Source organism: Medicago truncatula, chromosome 4 (assembly GCF_003473485.1).
Source record: "Medicago truncatula cultivar Jemalong A17 chromosome 4, MtrunA17r5.0-ANR, whole genome shotgun sequence".
NCBI lineage: Eukaryota > Viridiplantae > Streptophyta > Magnoliopsida > Fabales > Fabaceae > Medicago > Medicago truncatula.
Window position 1 is genome coordinate 40,447,042 of NC_053045.1, and position 23,355 is coordinate 40,470,396.

Here is a 23,355-nt window from a genome sequence, read left to right on the forward strand (position 1 = left end):
AGGAATGAAGACTTGAAGATTAGTAGAGACTCTACAACATTTAAACCGTGCCAAAACTCTGTTGAAACTGTTGTGCATCAAACACTTAGAATTTCTTACAAACTTTCATATCTTAGAATTTCTTAAGTCATAGAGTGTGAATTGTTTTGTATTGTGAACAACACTGATATCAAGTGTTCAAACTAAACTTATTTCTTTGTAATTTGTTTGTTTAGAAGTCTCTTGTTTTTGTGTTTGAGCATAGGAAATCTCTTGCTTATGAGCTTGAGTATTTGAAGTCTCTTGCTTGTGTGCTTGAGCATTTGTAATCAGTGTAGATTATAGTGAAAATCTCCTTGAAAGTGCAAGAGGGACTGAACTACTTCTGGATTGTGGAAGAAATGAGGATAATTTCTTTGTCTCTACACCCCCTAAAAAATAAAAGTCAAATTTATTTATAATTGAATTTATATGTGTTTTGTTTTCAATGTAAATAACTACGTCTTTACACCCCCTAAAAAAAATACGTCTTTACAAGAAAGTCATTGTTCATTTTATTTTTGAGTTTTGTCTTTACGATTTCAACGCTAACAAAGCTCTCTTTATAGATGTTAAATATATTTTTTTGATAGAAATTGTTTAAGATATTAGAAATGTTAAAATATGATGAAAAAAATCTATCAAACAAAAGTTTTTGAGTACCGTATTTCTCACAGTTTTTAACAAATAAACTTATTTTGAATAGCCAAAATATATTTATTAGAATAACTAAACATACAATATAAAAATATATTTATTAAAATAACTAAACATAAAATATAGTAGGATAGTGCATAATATACTTAAGGTCCGGGTTTAAATTCCAAATGAAAAAAAAACACGCAAATATATTATTGGGTTACCAAGACTTACTTGGTCATAGCATCGCCATCGCCCATGTATATCGAATTGAACGCCCCAACTACATGACAAATTCACCTGTGCCTTTCTTTTTTTGACCAGAGGGATAACGGTATTTGATTGCAACATATTTTCACATTTGCATAAATAAATACTAAATAGCAGTATTTTTCCACTAAAAGATTATCTTTAATATTCACTTTTCTATTAAATGAAATTTACTAGTAAATTTCAGCCTTTTATGAAAGACCTACTTTTTTGACAAATGAAAGACCTACTTTTAAAGTGTGATGCGTATAAATTTTATTTAATTAAAAAATTATGTTAAAAAATGAGTATTCATAACATTTCAAAAAAACAATATCGAATAAAGTTCAACCTCTCTTTTAAATTTTAAGCAATTCAATTTTTCCAATAATATTTTTGTCAAAATAGGCACTATTGCCAGGGATATATATACAGAGCTTTCAACCACGTGAATATGTTTCGTCTTGTTGTATTATTGTATAGTTTCTCAAAACTTGAGTCAAAATCCTCTTATTTTTTGCATATCAAAATTTTAGAAATATAAACACAATAATTGGATTTTTGTTGGACCAGTCATCAATACATGCTTTCAAAAAAAACTAATTTCATTCTATTCGGCTTCAAAATTTTAGAATATGAAATTTGTTCCACTCATCAACAAATATCCAAACAATGAAATATACTCTCTATTTCATTATATTTTCTACTCCATTTTATTATATTTCAATCCGTTCTATTCATCAATCTAAACATAACCTTACAAATTTAAGTCTTTGTTTACAGTTGGTTGATGCTGCACTGGTTTATAATTAATCGTTTACTCTTCATAATATACAAGCAAAAAAAGAAATATACAAATTAAATTAGGAAAATATTGAAAAGTACTATAAAACATAAGTGTCCATGATGAACTGGCATTGTCAACCATATTAAGGAGAACTGGTCACTATAATATAATATATTGTCAAAACTCAAAAGGTGAAAGGTTTATAGCTTGCAGCTTAATTTTATCATCAATGAACGCGTTTGCAACTTGCAGCGGGCATTAGTGACCATGAAATATTCTTATACTACAAACTATATGTATGCATTCTATAAATTGATGAGAACTCATACCCTCTTCTCCATCAACCAATATCATCATCTCTTCAACATTTTCATTCTCCTTAACAACAATACTCTTATTACTTTTTTCATATATTTTCTTGTGTGACAAGTTAAAGAAAATAATTATTCAACTCATAAAATAATTAATATTCCAGTATGCATTCTATGGCTTTTAGAATTATGATTAGTTTTGTTGTCACATTGGTGCTGCTAAGCTCAATATGTGATGCACAATTGTCTTCTACGTTTTACGATAGTACATGCCCTAATGCACTAAGCACTATCAGAACTGTGATTCGTACCGCTGTCTCTAAAGAGCGTCGTATGGCTGCATCTCTCATTCGTCTTCATTTTCATGATTGTTTTGTCCAGGTAATTAGTTCATGATTGATTAACCATATAAAGTATTCATTATGATCATATTATATTAGTTTATTGATAAGATCTTAAATTAATTTACAGGGTTGTGATGCATCAATTTTGCTAGACGACACCTCCACAATTGAGAGTGAAAAGAGTGCACTTCCAAATATTAACTCTGTAAGAGGATTTGAAGTTATTGATAAAGCAAAAGCTAATGTGGAGAAAGTATGCCCTGGAGTTGTGTCTTGTGCTGACATCGTAGCAGTAGCAGCTCGTGATGCATCATTTGCTGTAAGTTTAAGTTAATTTGAAATTTAATATACAAAAATATCATAATATATATATACAAACAATGACATATTTACATTTATAATGATGCAGGTGGGTGGTCCGTCATGGACGGTAAAACTCGGAAGAAGAGACTCCACCGTTGCTAGCAAAAGTCAGGCCAATTCAGACCTTCCAAAATTTACGGATGATCTAACAACTCTTATAGCCCATTTTACCAATAAAGGTCTTACTCTCAAAGATATGGTTACTTTATCTGGTAAGTTCATCACTGACCCATTTGTTTCAAACATGCACATGTTTATTTATATTTGTGTGTATGGCTGATTTATAAACCTATGCTTATTTGACAAATTAATATCGGTCAATTTGATTTAACTCAGGTGCTCACACAATCGGACAAGCTCAATGCTTCACTTTTCGTGACAGGATATATAACAATGCAAGTGACATAGATGCTGGGTTTGCTAGCACTCGCCGACGTGGTTGTCCATCTTTAAGTTCCACCACAAACAATCAAAAGTTGGCAGCCCTGGACTTGGTTACACCAAATTCTTTTGATAACAACTACTTTAAAAATTTAATTCAGAAGAAGGGTCTTCTTCAATCAGATCAAGTTTTATTTGGTGGAGGAGGATCTACAGATTCTATCGTTTCTGAATACAGCAAAAATCCTACTACTTTTAAGTCAGACTTTGCTGCTGCTATGATAAAGATGGGAGATATCCAACCCTTAACCGGATCTGCTGGAATCATAAGAAGTATATGCAGTGCTATCAATTGATTTTGCAAATTTTTTTCTTCATCAGAATGCATCATTCGTTTGCCAATTGCTATTGATGGTGCCATGTAGTCTCTTTCATCATTAAATTGCAAATTCTTTAATACATTTTCGTTCCTGTTTCTACAATTGTACGGTGTTTATAGAATTATTTACTATCAATTCATTTTATTGTATTTGTGGTGATCTATGTAGCTATTTCATAGTGATCAATAAATTGTAAATTGAACATTCCATCTTGAACTCGAAGTCATGAAATTGCTTGCGTGTTTATATTTTTTATGGTGAATATATTCTTCTTACTCTCTTCTTTTGGTTGCTGTTCTCACAGATATTAAAGCAACACACAAGTGTATCAACCTCTAGTTAATCCTAAAATTAAATAAAGGTCTTCAATGTGGTGATTGAACCCTCGGTCAACACTGAGGCGGTTCATGTACCTCAACTCCCTGCAACAAAGGCAGCAAGCTAAACAACCCTTTCGAGTCTCACAGTCCAAAACAAACAAATTAAAGTGAATGGCGCAAATCTTAAGCTGGTGTATGAATCGTCTGCCAACACAGAAACCAATCAAGATCCATCAACCCCCAACCATTTACTATCACAAGAGACAAGAAATTCTTCACGCCATTTCTGGCCATACAGTCTGAATTCAATCTCACGACTAAACCGATTTTGAAGAAGACAGTGTGCTTTTGTTATGCAAGAGCGGATGAAGATGATGAAGTGGAGTGGAGAGTGGACAGGCGTGGTGGCAGAGGTTGGAGACACCATGTTGATGGCGAGAGAACATCTCCGGTGAACGAACCTTAGCCATAGTACGAGCCCCAGCCCAAGCAACATCAGATGGAGAGGGAGGAGCAAGTGGAGGAACATGTGGAGGGTCATGATGATCAGGTGGAGGTGGAGCCAGAGCCAGAGCAACTGGACGAATATCCTGGTGGTCCACATGACTTGTCTATGCTGACCATGTATCATGTTCATGTGGCCAGAAGAATGATGAAGTGACAAGACTCTACACCAGATGAACAGCTAGCTTGTGGTCCATACAAGCTAGCCTGAATGGGTAACAAACTATTTAGCACTGAGTGAAAAAATCATAAAAAAAAATTGGGCTAAACATTTCAGGCACAAACCCTATAATTTACCAAACGTAGGGGGCCGACTCATATGTCCATTATGACACCTCTAACTAGATGTAGCATCACATTGTTGTGACACACATGTGCTAGTCCATTCCCCTTTTCTCTTTATTTATTTTTTATTTTCACGGTTTAACTTCACATTCATATGAACTAGATTAGATATAAGTTAAATGGTTTGGTCGGAAATATGTTTTTAATCTAAAATAAAAGTTTTTAAACCTGTAAACACCATTTAACCCCCTTTTATTTTATGTGTGTTTCTAGTACATTGAATTGATATTAGAACCATGTTTCTTTTGACTGAACGTTTTACCATGTTAGATTAAAAATCTTTAAAACAACTAGAAAAACTTAAAGATTAGATGTTTTGATTTGTCTTGTCTTGTTATTTGTTCATTTCATTTTTTGAAACTTCTATTTTCTTTGTTTCTTTTAAGACCACAAATGACTAAATCTTTCTTTTAAAAGATTTTATCTAAAATATTTTCTAAAGTATTTTCTTCTTTTTTGTTTTCAAGTTTTCGTGTCATCATTTGTCAATGATACTCTGAGTAATGACTTAATAGTTCTTTATTGGGTGTTTTAAAAGAGAAGTTTACCGCAGTTTCAAATTCAACAATTCTTGGCTTCATGAGCCGGAGCTCATTGATCTTGTGAAAAACAATTGGGAGCACTATCCTTCCACCAACATCTTAACCAAACTGAATTATTGTGTGGAGGACATATCAACCTGGAGCCGTTCTGTTACCCCAAACTTCAAGCATCTTATTAACAAACAGCGATCCATCATTGAGGAATTCAGAACAGACGCAAATGATGCCAATGATCCTGAACTTCAGGTCCTGCAGCAAAATCTCGCAACTTTAATTCTTCAAGAGGAGAGTTATTGGAGACAGCGTTCTAAAATCTTTTGGTTATCAGAAGGCGACACAAACAGCAGGTTCTTTCATGCTTCTGCTTCAGCCCGTAAGCGGAATAACACCATTAAAAAGATGCGCGATGACCATGGCAACTGGATATCATCGCACGATGACATGTGCACTTTGGTTCGAGATTATTTTAATTCCATTTTCACTGTGAGGCAAGGCGACCAGCAGGCAATTCTCTCTTGTGTTCAGCCACGGATCACAGCTGAAGACAACAATACTCTCACACAGCCTTTCTCTGAACAAGAATTCAAAGAAGCTATTTTTAGTATGCACCCCGATAAATCTCCGGGCCCTGATGGCCTCAACCCGGCTTTCTTCCAAAGGTTCTGGAACGATATTGGAGGCGACATCTACACTACTGCTATCAATTGGCTCTCCACCGGGGTCATTCCCTCCGACCTGAATTCTACACATATTGTTCTTGTTCCAAAAGGGGAAAATCCAGAATCAATGAAAGATCTTCGTCCCATATCCCTTTGTAATGTCCTTTACAAAATCATTGCCAAGGTTCTAGCAAACAGATTGAAGCCTTTGATTAATAAATGGATTGCACCAGAGCAAGCAGCTTTTGTCCCCTCTCGTTCGATATTAGATAATGCGCTTACAGCTTTTGAAATTTTACACTACATGCGCTGCAAAAGAAAAGGAAAAGAAGGGGATATAGCTCTGAAACTCGATATTTCAAAGGCATTTGACAGTGTCAGCTGGTCTTATTTACAAGCAATCTTATCCAAATTGGGTTTCTGCTCCCAATGGATCACATGGATGATGATGTGCATCTCTACAGTTGAATACCATGTCATCTTTAACGGAGACCGCATCGGCCCCATCACTCCTACACGAGGTTTACGACAAGGTTGCCCTCTGTCCCCATATTTGTACATTATCTGTGCTGAAGGGTTGTCTGCTACTATTAAGAATCACGAGCTTCGAGGTAAAATCCATGGAACCCGCATTTGCCGTAATTCTCCTCCTGTTAGTCAGCTTCTTTTCGCGGATGACAGCTTCCTATTTTGCAAGGCGACAATTTCAGAAGCTCAATGCCTCAAAGACATTCTTTCTAGTTATGAACTCGCTTCTGGGCAAGCCATAAACTATAGGAAATCGGCGATTTCCTTCAGTGCAAACACTCCACAAGACTCTATCTCTTCCATCATGACATGCCTTGGCGTTTCTAGTGCAATCGGAAGCGGAAAATATCTAGGTCTTCCATCTATGGTAGGTCGTAGCAAGAAGGCAATCTTCACCTATCTAAAAGATCGAATATGGAAGAATTGTCAATCTTGGAGCGCTCGGTCTCTCTCAAGGGCAGGGAAGGAAATTTTGATCAAGTCAGTGGCCCAAGCCATTCCGTCTTACTGTATGGGAGCCTTTCTTATCCCTACATCTCTTTGTGATGAGATTGAAAAGATGATGAACTCATTTTATTGGGGCTCTAAAAAGAACGGTCGTCGTGGAATAAATTGGCTACGTTGGGACAAGCTCACTCGCCACAAAAGTCAAGGAGGTTTAGGCTTCAGGAACCTCGAAGCATTTAATCTTTCTATGCTCGGTAAGCAAAGTTGGAAACTCTTATCCGACTCGTCCTCCCTATTTTCAAGAATCCTCAAAGCTAAATATTTTCCCCGAAGGGATTTTTTGGATGCCAATCTAGGTCATAATCCAAGTTACACATGGAGGAGTCTATGGAGTACTCAATCTTTACTTACCTTGGGCCATAGGTGGAAAATTGGAGACGGTTCCCTAATTAATGTGTGGAGTATGCCTTGGATCCGCAATTTGCCAACTCTCAAACCATCTACCCCGCCTCTATTGCACCACGCGGATCTTACGGTTAGTTATTTGTTGAATTCAGATGGAAATTCTTGGAATATTCCTATAGTGCAATCTCTGTTTAATAGCGTAGATGCAGAAGCAATCGTTTCCATGCCTTTATTCCCTCGTACTGCTACTGATCAGCGCATCTGGAAGGCTACTGCAAACGGATCTTACACTGTCAAATCAGCATATCGTCTTTGTTCAGACCTTATAACTGCCATCAATCCCATCCAACATGATTATCGTTGGAATTCTATATGGAATTTGCAGATCCCACCACGAGTTCGAGCTTTTCTTTGGCGCCTTGCTCAACATTGTCTGCCAACTCGCGCTAATCTTCTTACCCGTGGTATTCCATGTGATGACTCGTGCATATTTTGCGACCAATTCGCAGAAACGCAGACTCATGTTTTCTTCGTCTGTCCGAAAGCGTCCAGCTGCTGGGAACTGCTTGGAGTTAATCACATCATCCGAGACCTGCTACTCTCTAGTAATGACTGCACTTCTATGTTTTTTGACTTGATTGACAGGTTACACCCGCAGCAGCAAGTACTAGTTGCTATGACTCTCTGGAGCTTATGGAAGAGTCGTAATTCCAAACTTTGGGAGGCCACAGATACTACTCCAATTTCTATTGTCACTCGAGCAAAGGATGTCATCAACGAATGGAGTTGTATGCAACGAGAAAAGGCACCAATTCACCACGCAAATTCTGTCCACTCCTGGATCAAACCACCGATAGGTACAATTAAATGCAATGTCGATGCAGCTGCATTTAATAATAATTCTATCATGGGGTATGGTATGTGTTTTCGCGACTATACAGGTACTTTTTTACTTGGGAAATCAGACTTTCATCACTCATCAGCCACTGTTTTGGAGGCAGAATCTCTAGCCTTGCTTGATGCTATTAAATTGGCTATTTCAAATGAGATGCATGTTGTATTATTTGAAACTGATTCGAAGATCTTAGCTGATGCACTCACCAATAACTCTTCCCCTACCAATGAGTTTGGAGATCTTGTAACCCAATGTAGAAGTCTCTTACTTGATAAACCCGACTTTGCAGTGTCGTATGTTAGGAGGCAAGCAAATAGTGTTGCTCATAGTATTGCTCGAGCTTCGCTATCTCATCCTAGCCCCCATATTTTTCATCATGTATTGCCTACTTTGTACCGCCTAATTATGAATGAAATGAATTGATTCTGCTTTTGCTAAAAAAAAAAAAAAAAAAAGAGAAGTACATAATGAAAAAGATAAATTAGTTTGTAGTTGAGATTCAAATTTGGATGGTTGAAGACTACCTTATTTAATGTGATAAAATGATAAAGTATTTATCACATGACCAATCTTAATATAGCTAGAGACATGTTAATTTTTAATATATAATTGAGTTCTTTTTATCTTTTTTTTTTGTTGTATTTTGTTTTTATCTTCTAGTAAAACTTTTGATTGTCTCTTTTGAAATTCATTAATAGAAGTTGTCTTAGAGAAATAAATCAATCAAATCACAAGAGTTAGAAAAATAAAACTTAAACTAAATTAAACTCTAGGGCTCATCAAAAAGGCCGATTATGATTTTATATCATTTCAACACTTTTTAAAAACTAATGGTAATTTTTTTAAACTTCAGAGACCTATAACATCAATTTTCCCGTTTATTACAGATTAAAATAAAAGTGATTTTAATATAAAATAATTTAGAGATTATTTTTTAGAGATTTTATGAAAAATCATAATCTATTTTACGTTTGTTTACCGTGATTAAAATCATTTTTTTTTTATAAATAATTTAGTTTGTTTTGATACAGCTATATAAAAGCGATTTTCTTAAAAAAGTGATTTTTTCCTAAAAAAAGCTATAACAAACGGGCTCATGACAAATCCAAATTAATTATCTGTTCAATTTAGATTAGATTGCTAAGGGAAGTACAATGTAATTGTTTGTCGGATTACTCCATTAAAGATCGTACAAATCTCCATGTGGTTGCACACATAAATGTCCAAACTAACATGAGATACAAATACCAAGATACGTACAATTAATCAATGGTCAAGAAAGCTTCACCAAAGAAATCCTTTCTATAAGCCATTTGACCTCAAAGTTAGTTACAAGTCCTACAAAGATTGTACAAAAAAACCATGTGGTTGTACATATAAAGTTAGGATATGATTATACAGTTCTACGAATACTAAGATATGTATCATTGATCAACAATCTAAATAACTTCATAAAAAACTGTTTTTTAAGTTATTTGTTCTGAAAGTTAATATAGTTAAAAAAAAAAAAAAAGAATGATTAAAAGGAATATATTTTTTATTTTTTGATGTAGTAAAAATATAAAGGACTGAAAATATATTTTATCTTATATAAAAATAAAAAATGAATTAATATTAACTCTAGATACTGAGTGGTGGGCAGTGAAAAAAAAAAAAAAAAAACTCAAAACACAAAAAACGTGGTAGCGATAGCGAGAGACATAACAAAACAAACATTCGAGATCGATCGATTGATTCATCCTCGACCTTTGCTGCATCTTCCAATTGCCGAACACGACGAAGCTTGCAATTCACGAGGCTTGAAGCTTCTCTTCTCTACCTTTCTGGTACGTTCCTTCGATTTATTTTCTTTATCTCTTTACGCCTCTTTCGTTTTTTCGATTTTGTTTCATGCTTTTTATCGATCCATTTATCGCTTTATCTCATATATATGTATGCATTGCAATTTCAATTTCAATTGGGTCTCTATTCATTCATCTAATTTTAATAATCTCTATCAATTTATTTATTTATTGATTCAAACCCTATCCGAACTATTGTCCATGTTTTTTTTCTGCTTTGTTTGGGAAATTAATCAACCCAAAATTTGTTTTTTATTTTATGAAAATCTTATCTGGGTAGTGGAATTCGTATATTAGATGTTGGGTCTTTCTTTTCCTTTGTCAAATTTGTGTAAAACGAAGATTAGGGTTTGGTTTTAAATGAACAAACAGTTTTAAAAATTAGGTCAATTTATGTTTTTCTATCAATTTTCTTGACGAAGTGCATACGAGCATGGTTGTCAAAATCACGATTTCAATTGTATAATGGCATGATTGCGATTGTGCTTGCTCTCAGTGATTAATTAAGAGTATACACTGAATGTTTTTTTTGGTGAAATTGGGCCCAATCACCACAGTAAATCGGGCACAAAGGTGGTGGTTGCGCGGCGCACACTAGGGTTTGTGAAAGAACCTGTTTTATGCACGTGGGTCAGAAGAAGACCCGAAGACCTGTTTTTACACATGGGTTAGTAGAAGACCCATTTATGCTTTCGGGTCATAAGAAAACCCGAATAGGAAATAGGTTTTTTTTTTTTTTTTTTTTTCCTTAAAAAAACCTGCCCATTAATTATTCGTGCAATCATATGCTATCTTTATGGAATTTTTGTCATTTTCATTTGGGATGGTGCAAAGGTGGTGGCTGCGCAGCGCTTACTAGGATTTGGGAAAGAACCCGTTTTCTGCACGCGGGTCAGAAAGACCCGTTTTTACATGCAGGTTAGTAGAATACCCATTTACGCATGCGGGTCATAAGAAAACCCATATAGGAAATAGGGTTTTCTTAAAAAAATTGTGCCTATTAATTATTTAAAAAATAGCGTCTGTCCTTTCCTATGCGTAATGATGCCTTGCTCCCTGCAACCTTCACGTTCCCTACAACTTTTTCTATCCAGTCCTTCCTTGACTGTTCCATCCTTATTCTCTCTCATGCGTCTCTGTTCGGTTTCACTCATTTATTTTCTTGTGACTTATTGCATTATGAGTTTGTAAGACTTTTAGTGACTTGCTTATGAATTTAAATTTATATAAGTATTTCAAGTGTGATTTAAGTTTCTCTTTGTTTTGTGCAATTTTGTGTTCATATATATATATATATATGACTTTATGAGTGTTCTATAATCTTATGATTTGGGTTACAATTGTATGTTTTACGATTTTACTTCTCCTTTCAAATTTTGCGCAAAACCTCAATTTTAAATACATTGCAATTGCATACATGTAATTGATGTGCGGGGAACGTTCTCTCTCAACTTCAGTACAAATCTTTTGCCTTTGTTATTAATTTTGTATTGTTTCAGCATTTTTGTTATAGCAGTTTAAATTCCCGGCCAATGATATTCATTATTTTGTTTTATACATGTATCCTCCAGAATCTTTCTGTTTGTTGATGCTGAACAAGTGACACAGAATTAACCCAGTCAACAGTGCAACTAACCCATATGGCAGCACTTGTGTCTGGAGAGTTGCCACATCATGGAGCATCTGATGGAAGCTCTTGTAGAAGTTCTCAAGATAAGCAAGAAGAAGCATTGGGTCGCTGGTATATGTCTAGAAAAGAAATAGAAGAAAATGCTCCGTCAAGAAAAGATGGAATTGACTTGAAGAAAGAGACATATCTGCGCAAGTCATACTGTACATTCTTACAAGATTTAGGCATGCGACTTAAAGTGTGAGTTTTATGCGATTGCAATTACTATTTAATTATTACTTTCCACTTACATGCTTATTATGTGTTTGGAATTCTTTTGAGGGGTTGTATGTTTCATTTCATCCTGATGTTTTTACATTTCCTCTCATACACATACGATTTTGTATCTTAATGGTAACACCCAACTATGCAATCTTAAAGCACTACGAGTATATGCTAATTCATATTTTTGCAAATTGATTGCTATGTTTACGATTGTAATTCTGATGTAATAATATGTTTATATTTGTGGACTTTGCAAGATAAATGTCAATTTCCTTTTAAATGTACTTGGGTTTTGTCATTATGACGTAAATATTTATTTCATAATCTTGAAATTCAATTGGAGGTTTGCATATTGATTGTAGCTTCATCCCCTGCAGGCCTCAAGTAACTATAGCAACAGCCATAATATTTTGTCATCGATTCTTTCTTCGACAATCTCATGCAAAGAATGACCGAAGGGTGGGTTGTTATGCTTTTAAATAGATATTTTGTAGGCATTTTACCTCCCCTGATCTTTTGTAAGTTGCATTTTAATTTAGTGTGGCATGTTTGTGCAACTGATATAGTGGAGAACTAGCATATCATATGTGCAACAAAATAAATATCCTAAAAGTACCTGTGTGTTGTTTTTAATTTGATTTTCAATGCTTGAAGTTGAAATGCTGTGTTGGCAGATACATGGTGGATGGTTTTTGGTTTTTAATATTGACATTTTCAACTGCAGATGCCTGTTTGGTTTTGGATTTTTTTTTTTAACAAATCAAAATTTGACACATTAAACTTTCAATTGACTTGTGATATTGAACCCCTAGAACTTGTGTCTTGATGTCTAGAGATGGTTAAAATAGTTCTTACAAAGTTTGGGCAATCCGCAGCTCTTAAACTATGAGTTGGGGTTGAGTTATTCGATCTAGCTCAAATTTTAAAATGGTATCAAAGACTGTCCTAGATTTGCTGTTGGATCATATGTCTGTCCATGCTCTAGATGTACGGTCTTGAGTGGGAGAGAATGTGTAGAGATCCCATATCAACTAGAGATACGGGCAAAGTAATCTTTGAGGCTTGGGCTATCCTCACACTCAACACCTCGAGCTAGCTTTTGGGTTGAAGAGTAAAGTTGTATCCAAAAGCTGTCAGAAATTTGTGTTTATGTATATGCTAATTACAATTTTAGTTCCTAGTTTATATGAATGATAGATATAAAAGCAGTATGAACTTAAAAGAATACTTATTGGGAATCTCACAATCCAATTGACGAATTTCTTTTGCAGACAATTGCCACAGTTTGCATGTTTTTGGCTGGAAAGGTTGAAGAGACTCCTCGTCCTCTTAAGGATGTTATTCTCATATCTTATGAGATGATTCACAAGAAAGACCCAGCTGCTGCTCAGAGGATAAAACAGAAGGTGTTTTATTATTGTTGGTGTTTTCATCAGTTCATTTCTATGCATTGACTTCCCAATTTCTTGGTTTATCTGTGATCTTATTGCTATTGGTTTTGTCTCCAACATTTCTTTCTTGCTTTTCTTTATCCAATTATTGTCTTAAATTGAGTTTTTTTGCTTTCAAGAGCAGGCTTCCCTCCAATTTGTCAGTTTCTAGGCAACACATCATCTATATTGGTCATAATGTGTGCTCAAACATGGTAGATGGGACCTCAATATTGAAATCCTATACAATTTTTTTGTAGCTCGTAGATAACAAAGTCTTCGTATGTCTTATACTTGGGTGCTTAGTTACTCCATTGTGTTTCCTTTCAAATATAAGCAAAAAAACTAACTCACTAATTAAGAATAGTAATTAATCTCATTGAATTTTTTATGTCAAAAATATCCACATTCTGCAAATTGTTCATGGAAATCTGTTTCATATGAATCAAAGAGGTTATTGGAAAATTAAATATAAATGAATTGAAGTGTATTGTTTTAAGCATGGTATCGTTAAATAGGGTAGAATTAGTTGAGATTTGCTTGTATTTTAGACCACCAAATTCGAAATTTTTGTGATTATATATGAAACCGGAGAGAACACTATTTAATAAATAGAATTAATTGCATTGAACTTTGTCACTTAGCAAACATTTTTCTTTATACACCATTTTATTCTATAGTTGCTCTGATTTCACCCATTGCACTCAAACTGCTATATATCGGAAGGATCTCCCTGTCAGCTTTTGAATCCCTGTTTTTTACCCTGCTCTTTGTATTTTGTTTATCTTTCCATGACCCTTATTATATTTGTTTGTTGAATAGAATTCGTAAATGATGTAGGAAGTGTATGAGCAGCAGAAAGAGTTAATTTTACTTGGAGAGAGGGTTGTACTTGCCACTTTGGCTTTTGACTTGAATGTCCAACATCCATATAAGCCCCTTGTCGAGGCCATAAAGAAGTTCAATGTTGCTAAGAACGCCCTTGCACAAGTTGCATGGAACTTTGTTAATGATGGGTATGAATTAAGTTTCCACACTTGTTCTGATTTTACTTTATTGAATTCATTTTAATAGTTTTTTTGTTCACACACTGGAAAGTGGCTTTCAGGCTGAGGACATCACTCTGCCTGCAATTTAAGCCACATCATATTGCGGCAGGTGCCATTTTCCTTGCTGCCAAGTTCCTGAAAGTGAAGCTTCCGTCAGATGGTGAGAAGGTTTGGTGGCAGGAGTTTGATGTCACCCCACGTCAATTGGAGGGTTGGTGCCATCCCCTCAATTCATTTGCATACTAAGAAAGTTAATCCAATTGGATAATTGTGTGTTCCCGTGGCTTAATAATATAGTAATCTCTTCTACTGTGACATGTCTTGACTGGTTTATCCCTGTTTTCAGATCAAGTTAGGCTTTTTTCATTAGAGCACAGACCCACTTTTTCATTAGGCTTTTTCAGATCAAGTTTGCTTTTATTTAAACAAAATGCTATTCTTCGGTGTCTCTCTATGGAACGCTTTTGTATATCCTTCTGAGTCCTTGGTGTTTTTCTCTTGCAGAAGTTAGCAATCAAATGTTGGAACTTTATGAGCAGAATAGAATTCCACAATCACAAGGAAGTGAAGCAGAAGGGGTTGCTGCAGGGGGGGTGAGAGCTGCTGCAAGGGCTCCTGCGACGAGTGAGGAGCAGGTTTCAAAACAAATTTCATCTCATTCACCTCCTCAGCGCTCATCTGTGGAAAATAACGCAGTACCAGTTTCAAGAACCGAAAACCAAAGCAATGATGGGAGTGCAGAAATGGGAAGTGACATTACTGATCACAAGATGGACTCGGAAACCAGGGATTCTCAGACCTCAGAAAAGTTACCCGACAAAGATAAACTTGTTGGAGATCAAGAGAAACTTGTTGCCACAAAGGAGGCTGCAGAATTAGGAAGGAATGATGATACATCATTAAACAAGTCTAGCTTCAATGTTGGTCAAAATCTGGAGCGTCGGGAAGGCCCACTTGGTCAGTCGCCCAAAGAAGCAATCAAGATTGACAAAGATAAGGTAAAGGCCATATTAGAAAAAAGGAGAAAGGAACGAGGGGAAATGACAATAAAGAAAGATGTAATGGATGAGGATGATCTCATTGAGAGGGAGCTTGAAGATGGAGTTGAAATAACAAACAAGATGATTGACAAAGACAAAGTAAAGACCGCGTTAGAAAAAATGAGAAAGGAACGAGGTGAAATGACAATAAAGAAAGATATAATGGACGAGGATGATCTCATTGAGAGGGAGCTTGAAGATGGAGTAGAGTTAGCAGTTGAGAATGAGAAAAATAAGCAACAGAGAAGACAGAGCTTGTCTAAGCCTGATGATGAAGATCATGGTGAGGACCTTGAGGAGGCTAGAGACAGGGACGGATTCAATGCAGAAAAAGGGGATATGATAGATGATGCTTCATCGTTGTTGAACAATCATCACAAGAGAAAGGGTAGCCCTCCAGCAAGTCAACCAGAAACAAAGAAGCGGCTTGATTCCAATTATCACAATGATTTTTCCGAGTAAGGAAATGGGAAGGATAGATTTGGTTATGCAGACAGGGGGAACACATAAGGAAAGAAGAGAAAAATATTTGTTGAGGTGAATATTCTACTGTCCTTTATTTGCTTAATGTGATAAGGAATTGATGACTCTGGATGCTCTTGTTTACCTTCTGACATTTCTTAATTATGGAACGGGATGCCTCAATTTTGGTAGTGCAATTAATAGCATTTATTAGCTTATGCTTTGAGGGGATGTTTTGAGAATTTCATGCTGTTGTCAGGGGGTGCCTCAATTTTGGTAGTAATGCAATTTCGTAGCTTACCCTGTTAATGAATGACTCAAAAAGAATTAGAATAGGTTTGCCAGTAATCTGCTAGTGTTTTTTTTTTCTCCTAAAGAAGTGAAACTACGAAAAAATTTCAATTATCCTAAAATGCAATAAAAATTCAGAACTGCCAACAATATATATCTAAAGGAAATACGATACTGCCACTTAAGCTGTAGTAAATGGTTTTTTAAATAGGCTGGACAACACCTTTTTTTTTTTTTTTTTTTTTTGTTGCCTATTTTTCTATATACGTACAAATTTGCACCAAACTTGCACTACATTGAAAATACTTTTTCTATCATTATATAAGCGTGCAATCTCATTTTGGCACCACACACTAACAATTATTTGCAGCATACGTGACCACCTAAGAATTCATTAAATATTTAAAAATCTTAGAAAATTGAAAATCTTCGTTTCCTTCTCTATGGAAATATCACCTTACTTTCATCTTTTATCTTCACCCATCCTCCTTGAGCTTGATTTCCACGTAGTTTGTGAAAAAACAGTTCAAGTGGGAATACTAGTCATCCCGTTCCCAATCTCATTTCTTACTGTCCAAGCTAGGCATAACAATTGTATATGCTCCCAATTGTTGGAAAATTGTAAAGTCAAATTGTTACGATGTTTTATAAGACAATCAAAAGGGTTTTCTTGTGGGTCTCATATGCGTGCTTTATTTATATTTGGGTTAATTAAGTAAATGATCCCTATAAATATTCAGAATTTTGTTTTTAGTCTCCACAAAATAAAATCACACTTTTTTGTCCCTATAAAAATTTTCATCAACATTTTTAGTCCCTAAAATGCTTAAGGAAAATGTCACAGGGATTAAAACATTTGATTTGATTTTGTAGGGACTAAAAACAAAACTGTGAATATTTATAGGGATTAAAAACTTAATTAACTCTTTCTTTTATTAATTAAAATTTAAGTGAGAGCCACCAATTTATGTGAGTCGCATATAAATTTTGTTAGATTCATGAGTTTTAACCAATACGTGGTTTTTTTTTTTTTTTTTTAAGTCAAAAATAGTGCGTCGTTAGCTATGCATATCTAAGAAATTTACTACATCAGCTCTACAAATAACATTTTTTTTTGAGGGAAGCTCTACAAATACATCATTAGTTTAAACACCAATTTATTTAAGCTTAATATATGCTTTGGTCCCTTAACTTATTTTTGAATTTTATTTTGGTCCCTTAACTTTAAACTGTCTCAATTTGATCCCATAACTTTACCTCCGTTTACCTTAGTGGTCCCTTCTGTTAAAAAAACCAACAGAAGGGACCACTTAGGTAAATTGAGGTAAAGTTATGGGACCAAATTGAGACGATTTAAAGTTAAGGAATCAAAATGAAATTCAAAAATAAGTTAATATACCTTCCAATATTTTTTTTTTTTTTTTTACATTTGACTCATTAGAAAAAAAAGAGTTATAGTATAATATACCATCCGATTTTGGGAGAAAGAAGTAGTGGTAATTTGAAGTTCGATTAATAGGTAGGAAAGTCTGATCAATAATTATTCTACTCAATAATTAAATTTAGATTCTTGTTATATAGATTTTGGAATATATTTCTTTTGTATACGTTAATTTTGTTGTTGTTGTTGGTGCTGCTGCTGCTTAATACATGTTTTGATCCCTTAACTTTAAACCGTCTCAATTTGGTCCCATAACTTTACCTCCGTTTACCGAAGGGACCACTTAGATAAACGGAGGTAAAGTTATGGGATCAAATTGAGACGGTTTAAAGTTAAGGGACCAAAATGAAATTCAAAAATAAATTGAAGGACCAAAACATGTATTAAGCCATTTATTTATTAAGCTATTCTTTTACTTTTTGATTTAAATCTATCACGCGGACTGCACTTGAAAGGAAAAGAGAGAAAACATTTATATAAGATACTCCTTTAAATGAGTCTCAATTGGGATACCTATTTGATACCCGGGATTTTAAAGTAAGCTTCTCTCATTTGGGATGCTCTATTTTCTCTTCTTTTATTGGGGTGCTTCTGAGTTGTTCAAAAGAGTAAGTTGCAACTGTTGCTAGTTAGTTAAAACACTTGGCCTTAGCTTTTCAGTTGTATCATACAATCATATTATTCTTTTCAGGGAGGAATATTTTACATTTATGATCATTTATTTTCATGGTTGTGGCTGTTAGGATATCTGTGTTAATTAAAGGGAAGAAGAAAATATCCCACCTAAAAAATAGAAACATTAGCTTCAATATTCAAGCTTTTCCCTAATTACCGTAAGTTCAAAATATACGAATAATTTAAGCATGAAGAAATTACCAATTAAGAGAATTAGTATACGATGATCACCCCTAACACACCAACTTTAATACTACTAATAATTTCATTAAAAAAAAGAAAGTAATAGTAGTCTAACTAATCAATAAGCGTGTGTAGCACATTATGTAGTGGTTTTCTTTTTTTTAAAGCTTAAAGCGACCTTTCAATGATGTAAAACAAAATCATAAACAGAAGAAGACAGAACATCAAAAAGAACAAAAGGTAAAGAAAACTAAAGAGAAAAAAACACATTGATTAATACATGAATCCTCAAAATGATACTAATTGTATAGCAATATCCCAACATTACAAAGAAGCAGCAATACTTATGAAAAACTAAGTAAATGCCAATAGATGCATCTTCATATTCAAGCATCACTAAAACAACAACAAAAAAAAAAAAAACTCCTTCCGGTCTTTTTGCCATGAAGAATCCACAATCCAAACCTATAACCTTGCCCTTAACACAATGTCAAATGAAATATATATATATATATATATATATATTTACACCAAATTATATCTCATCAATCATCCATAAGAAACCTATAACCAAATTAATCAAGCGGGCGAACGGCCTCCGCCGCCACTGCTTCTAGAGTTCTAGTTCTAATTATATTTTGATCATAGTCTAGATAGGTTCTACTAGTATATAATTAATATATAGTAATTTTAATTTTCGTAATAATTGTTGCATTGCATCACCACATTGAATCACCATAGGCAGCTTGGTCCACCACCATGTCCATATCAAAAATATTTTTGGCTTGTTGCGATTCATTGATTTTTGATGATGGAGAGCCACTATAGGTTGGGCTAGTTGGACTATGTCCTGCACTGTTCCAAAATGATGATGCAGTTTGGCGCACCCTTAGGTGCACTGCCTCAGCTTGTGCCACGGCCAATTGGGTTTGTAGCACATCAATCTGTTGCTGAAGGGACGAAATTGCCCCTACACAACCATACACAGGGTCTCTCACTCTTGCATTAGCTTCATACACCATGCTACTCACTGCATCCCCTCTTTGATGCTCAGGTAAGTCCTGTAAATTAATAAATAAGGACAAGTGATTACGTCAATATTAGATTTTGATAGAGACTAAAGGTGTCTAAATAACCTACAATCACTATAGTTGGATGATTCATATTAATCAACTTTTAAATCAAATGATGTCAATTTGTATTCTTATTCCCTGAAAAGTCCGAGACCGACACATAATTACATTGATATATGCAATTTTCTTAAATTATTATCAGTATCAACGTGTCAGTGCCTGTATTCATGCTTCGTAAGCAAATACTACATTTACTACACATCTACACCATTTGGGGCCTTGCAAGTGGTGGATTTTTTCGAAAATGGAAGTGGAGATCATACTCCTGTCCTGCAGGGTCACGTCCCCAAACAGTTTACTAAACTACCCGTACATATGTCCCCAAGGTGGAGAATGGAGACAGGTGGGGTGGGGAGTATTTTGTATGGTTGATGATTTTGCGTATATCTTGGGTGTCTCTAATTTAAATCCCACATAATATGTGACATATATTTGTGACATAGACTTTGACAATGAAATAAGGAAACATATTAAATGCTTGCATAAAAAATTGACAATATCAGACAACTTCACGTGGTGTAAATAGAAGGATAATATTATTTGAGTAATTAATTTTTTTTTGATTTCCTAATGGCGCCAAATAGAAAGTAAAATGAAGATCTTGCGGTTTTGGTTTCTCAAAATCTCGTTGCTTGTTTGTTAAGTTAAAACTTTGTGCTTGACCCTGACTTTTGGGGGGCAACACCACGTTTAGAAGCTCCTATTGGTTATCCCAATAAGAAAATGAATTAAAGAAATAATGTAATGGTATTCCTAATGCATACTTTTTGATTTGTCTTATTCATTATTCATATTCACATGGCAGACCAAAAGATGAGACAGACCTAATATTGGAATATGAAGAAATGAAAAAGCAGACAAAGAGATACGATTTGAGGTTTGAACGCGGCTGAATGAATGAATGCATGCCTCATCTTTTCTACCTTTTCTAATTTTTCAAGGGTTACTACTTACTTGGAAAAAACCATTCTGGTTGGTTGGTTGGTTTGGTGTGGACATGGCTTTTGGTTACCTCTAAAAGGATTGTAATGTGAATGTGTTATGTGTATGATGCATAAATAAATTAAATTTCATTTGAATTACTTTAGTATTTTGAGAAAAAAAGTATCTTCAGGTAGCCTGTCTTTTTCTCAAATGGAAAAATTGTACTAACAAAGTGCAAAATTAAAAATCAATCACGTTAAACTTTTTTTTTCTTTTCTAAAAAGAAGTTAGAAGAATATGTGCCTCAAAAAATACTAGAAGAATAAGGATGTGTGGGGATTCAAATTCAATCATGGTCAAGGAAAGCACCAATAGTCAATTAAAAGAAAGGAATTGGACAGAAAAAAATATAAACATACTTATCATTGTTATCAACATGTGCTGAGTTAACCAATTAACGCCACCGGAATTTGCATTCCTCTTATCTTATCTCATTTTTTATATATAAATTATTTTTGAGCAATATGTAAAAAATATAAGTTTTTTGCATATATTAAAAAACTTAAAATGGTAAGTTTATATTGTAACTTGTGTTTGGCTATTATCATAGGCATAAGTGCAAAATTATTATTAATTGGGTAATTGGGTAAAATCATCATTTTCTTTCTAATTTATCCCCTCTATCCAAAAATAAGTGTCACATTTGCGAAAATAATTTGTTCCAAAAAGAATATCACTAATGTAACTTTAATTGTTTATTTTTTTATTGTACCATTTAATCAATGTTATGTGAATCACTCTCAAATTATTATTATTATTCACCAATTATAGAAATACATAAATATGAACAATTTGGTAAAATCAACACTCTTTGGTTTATCATCTTTTCTTCTCATGTGTGAAGTTGTCTACTGCAACAATTATTTTGAGACGATCAAATTTTCTTAATAAGTATGAAATGGTCAAGTATCATAGTTATCATGAGATGAATCAAAGCAATAAATCAGAATTTATATGATATGATACCCCACAAAACTTTCTTAGTATTGTTCTTGCTTTAATTTTATTTACACATATATCATATCATCTCATCTTTAATCTTTCTTATTTGTATAATACTAGATAGATGGAAAAGAAAAAAAAAAGTGATTTCATCATCTTTTGTACTGAAATAAGATGGTATTTTCATATTATTATTATTATTATTATAATTATTATTTTCATATTTTTATAGTAGTAATTAAAACTGAAAAATTTAAATCTATTCTGAAAATAGTATTTTGTCGCATCAGTCTTATTACAACTACAGTACCAAAATGTCATGTCCTAATATTATAATGTACTATATGAATAGGGTAAGAATTGATATCAGTTAACTTAAGTGGGGGTGGCAAAAGTAATAGCATTAATTGAACATCTTACTATTATAATATAGGATAGAAATAAAGGGTTGAATATGTAGAAGATAAGAGTGGAATGAATTACCTGAAGCATCTTGTTGACATTGCTAGCACCAAAGACTTTGTGAACATTAGCAAATTTGTGAGGCTCATCAGCAGGGAAGTAAGGAGCAAAGAGACAATCTTGAGCACATCTTCTTCTGAGAAGTTTGCATGCAGCACATGGTGAAGCTGCACCTTGCTTCTTGTTACCTCCACTTTCTTTCATGTTAATTAATTAAGTTGTTTTATCCCTTCAAGCTAACTAGTATTAACTATCAATGTCTAATAAGACATAATGAGATATTCTAGTGGAAGAAGAGGGATATATATAGAAAGAAGAAAAAAGTGAAAGCTAAAAGGAGAAAAAACAAAAGAGAGTGTGGTGTGGGAAATGGACTATGGAGAGCAATGTAGGGACTACTAGGAAGGAAGGTAGAGTGGCCTGCATTTTATAATAATTATGGATCAAAAAGAGCAAAACAGCATGGCACCACCACTCCATGTGGGCCCTTCTCCCTACTCTAAAAGAAGAATTTCTGCTTCACTATTCGGATTTCACTCGGATGTCATTGACTTTTAATCTCTTTGTTTTTATCTCTCTTATAACTAATTATTTTCTCACATTTAAATAATTTATTTTAAACATAAAAAATAAATAAATTTATTTTAATTATATTTATCGATCATTCTCTTCTATCTATAACACATTAAAGACACCAATGATGTCAAAAATCAACAAAGCTAACTTGGTAATTCTATTCCTATGTTTGTTTTGTTGCTGGTCTTATTCTTGTTATAGAAGCTAGTCAATCACATGTTCAATGTATAAAAGAAATTCTTCATGAGTTTTGAGCAACTTCGGGTCAGAAAATAAATTTGCATAAATCTCAAATTTTCTTCTCCAAAAATATTTTTGATGATCAAGATCCCACAAAGCCAACACTTTTCCTTGTTGGAATCTTACTCCTGCTGTTTTTTACTCTTTCTAAAATATGCTTACGAATGGATGAATCAACAAAATCCAGTCATGTATCATAACCCTATTCCTTGTTGGAAACTATATCTTGCTAAACTGATCTTGGCAAATGAGGAGAGATTTGTTAGCAATATATAAAACTTGTTCAAGGTGGAAAAATGCTCAGAAATTTATCATGCACTGCCCAAGTGATTGCAAAGATACATTATCAAGCATTGTCTATCATACATTATCTTTTAAATTAGGTGGTTATTAGGGGTAGAAATAAGTTATGAGAAATATAATGAAGTTTGGTTAAATCAACTCCGAAAACTATATATTGGTGTTGGTCCATGACTATGCTCCAGGGACGACACAACATAAACTTCCACTCCCTAAAATTGTTCTAAGGATTTTTATCTTATTTTTTTATATAATTAATTTTTTATTTTATTTTTAAAATGTGTATAAAATATTG

The 23,355-nt window shown here is 34.0% G+C and overlaps 4 protein-coding genes across 6 annotated transcripts; 3 read left to right on the top strand and 1 right to left on the bottom strand.

Moving 5' to 3' along the window:
* Positions 1–2,046: 2,046 nt before the first annotated feature.
* LOC11444576 (lignin-forming anionic peroxidase) lies at positions 2,047–3,681 on the top strand. The gene is made up of 4 exons (XM_003607815.4): positions 2,047–2,385; positions 2,476–2,667; positions 2,758–2,923; positions 3,048–3,681. The coding sequence occupies exons 1-4, from the start codon at positions 2,170–2,172 to the stop codon at positions 3,446–3,448; spliced, it is 975 nt and encodes a 324-aa protein (XP_003607863.2). The 5' UTR covers positions 2,047–2,169; the 3' UTR covers positions 3,449–3,681.
* Positions 3,682–4,291: 610 nt separating this feature from the next.
* LOC112420895 (uncharacterized) lies at positions 4,292–8,540 on the top strand. The gene is made up of 2 exons (XM_024780677.1): positions 4,292–4,416; positions 5,180–8,540. The coding sequence occupies exons 1-2, from the start codon at positions 4,292–4,294 to the stop codon at positions 8,538–8,540; spliced, it is 3,486 nt and encodes a 1,161-aa protein (XP_024636445.1).
* Positions 8,541–9,765: 1,225 nt separating this feature from the next.
* On the top strand, positions 9,766–16,142 carry LOC11444662 (cyclin-T1-3). 3 transcript variants are annotated; one of them, XM_039833120.1, is made up of 8 exons: positions 9,766–9,943; positions 11,530–11,828; positions 12,230–12,311; positions 13,124–13,258; positions 14,123–14,298; positions 14,391–14,542; positions 14,836–15,429; positions 15,571–16,142. In XM_039833120.1, exons 2-8 carry the CDS (start codon positions 11,599–11,601, stop codon positions 15,831–15,833), a joined length of 1,632 nt encoding a protein of 543 aa, XP_039689054.1. In that variant the 5' UTR covers positions 9,766–9,943; positions 11,530–11,598; the 3' UTR covers positions 15,834–16,142. The 3 variants fall into 3 exon arrangements, with proteins under 3 accessions (XP_039689054.1, XP_039689053.1, XP_039689052.1); XM_039833119.1 differs by adding an exon at positions 10,793–10,876 and having other exon boundaries at positions 9,767–9,943; positions 14,836–16,142; XM_039833118.1 differs by having other exon boundaries at positions 9,767–9,943; positions 14,836–16,142.
* Positions 16,143–18,696: 2,554 nt separating this feature from the next.
* On the bottom strand, positions 18,697–22,340 carry LOC11440908 (LOB domain-containing protein 4). Its single transcript, XM_003607813.4, has 2 exons — positions 21,966–22,340; positions 18,697–19,484 (listed from the first exon to the last, which is right to left on the bottom strand). The coding sequence occupies exons 1-2, from the start codon at positions 22,146–22,148 to the stop codon at positions 19,143–19,145; spliced, it is 525 nt and encodes a 174-aa protein (XP_003607861.1). The 5' UTR covers positions 22,149–22,340; the 3' UTR covers positions 18,697–19,142.
* Positions 22,341–23,355: the final 1,015 nt, after the last annotated feature.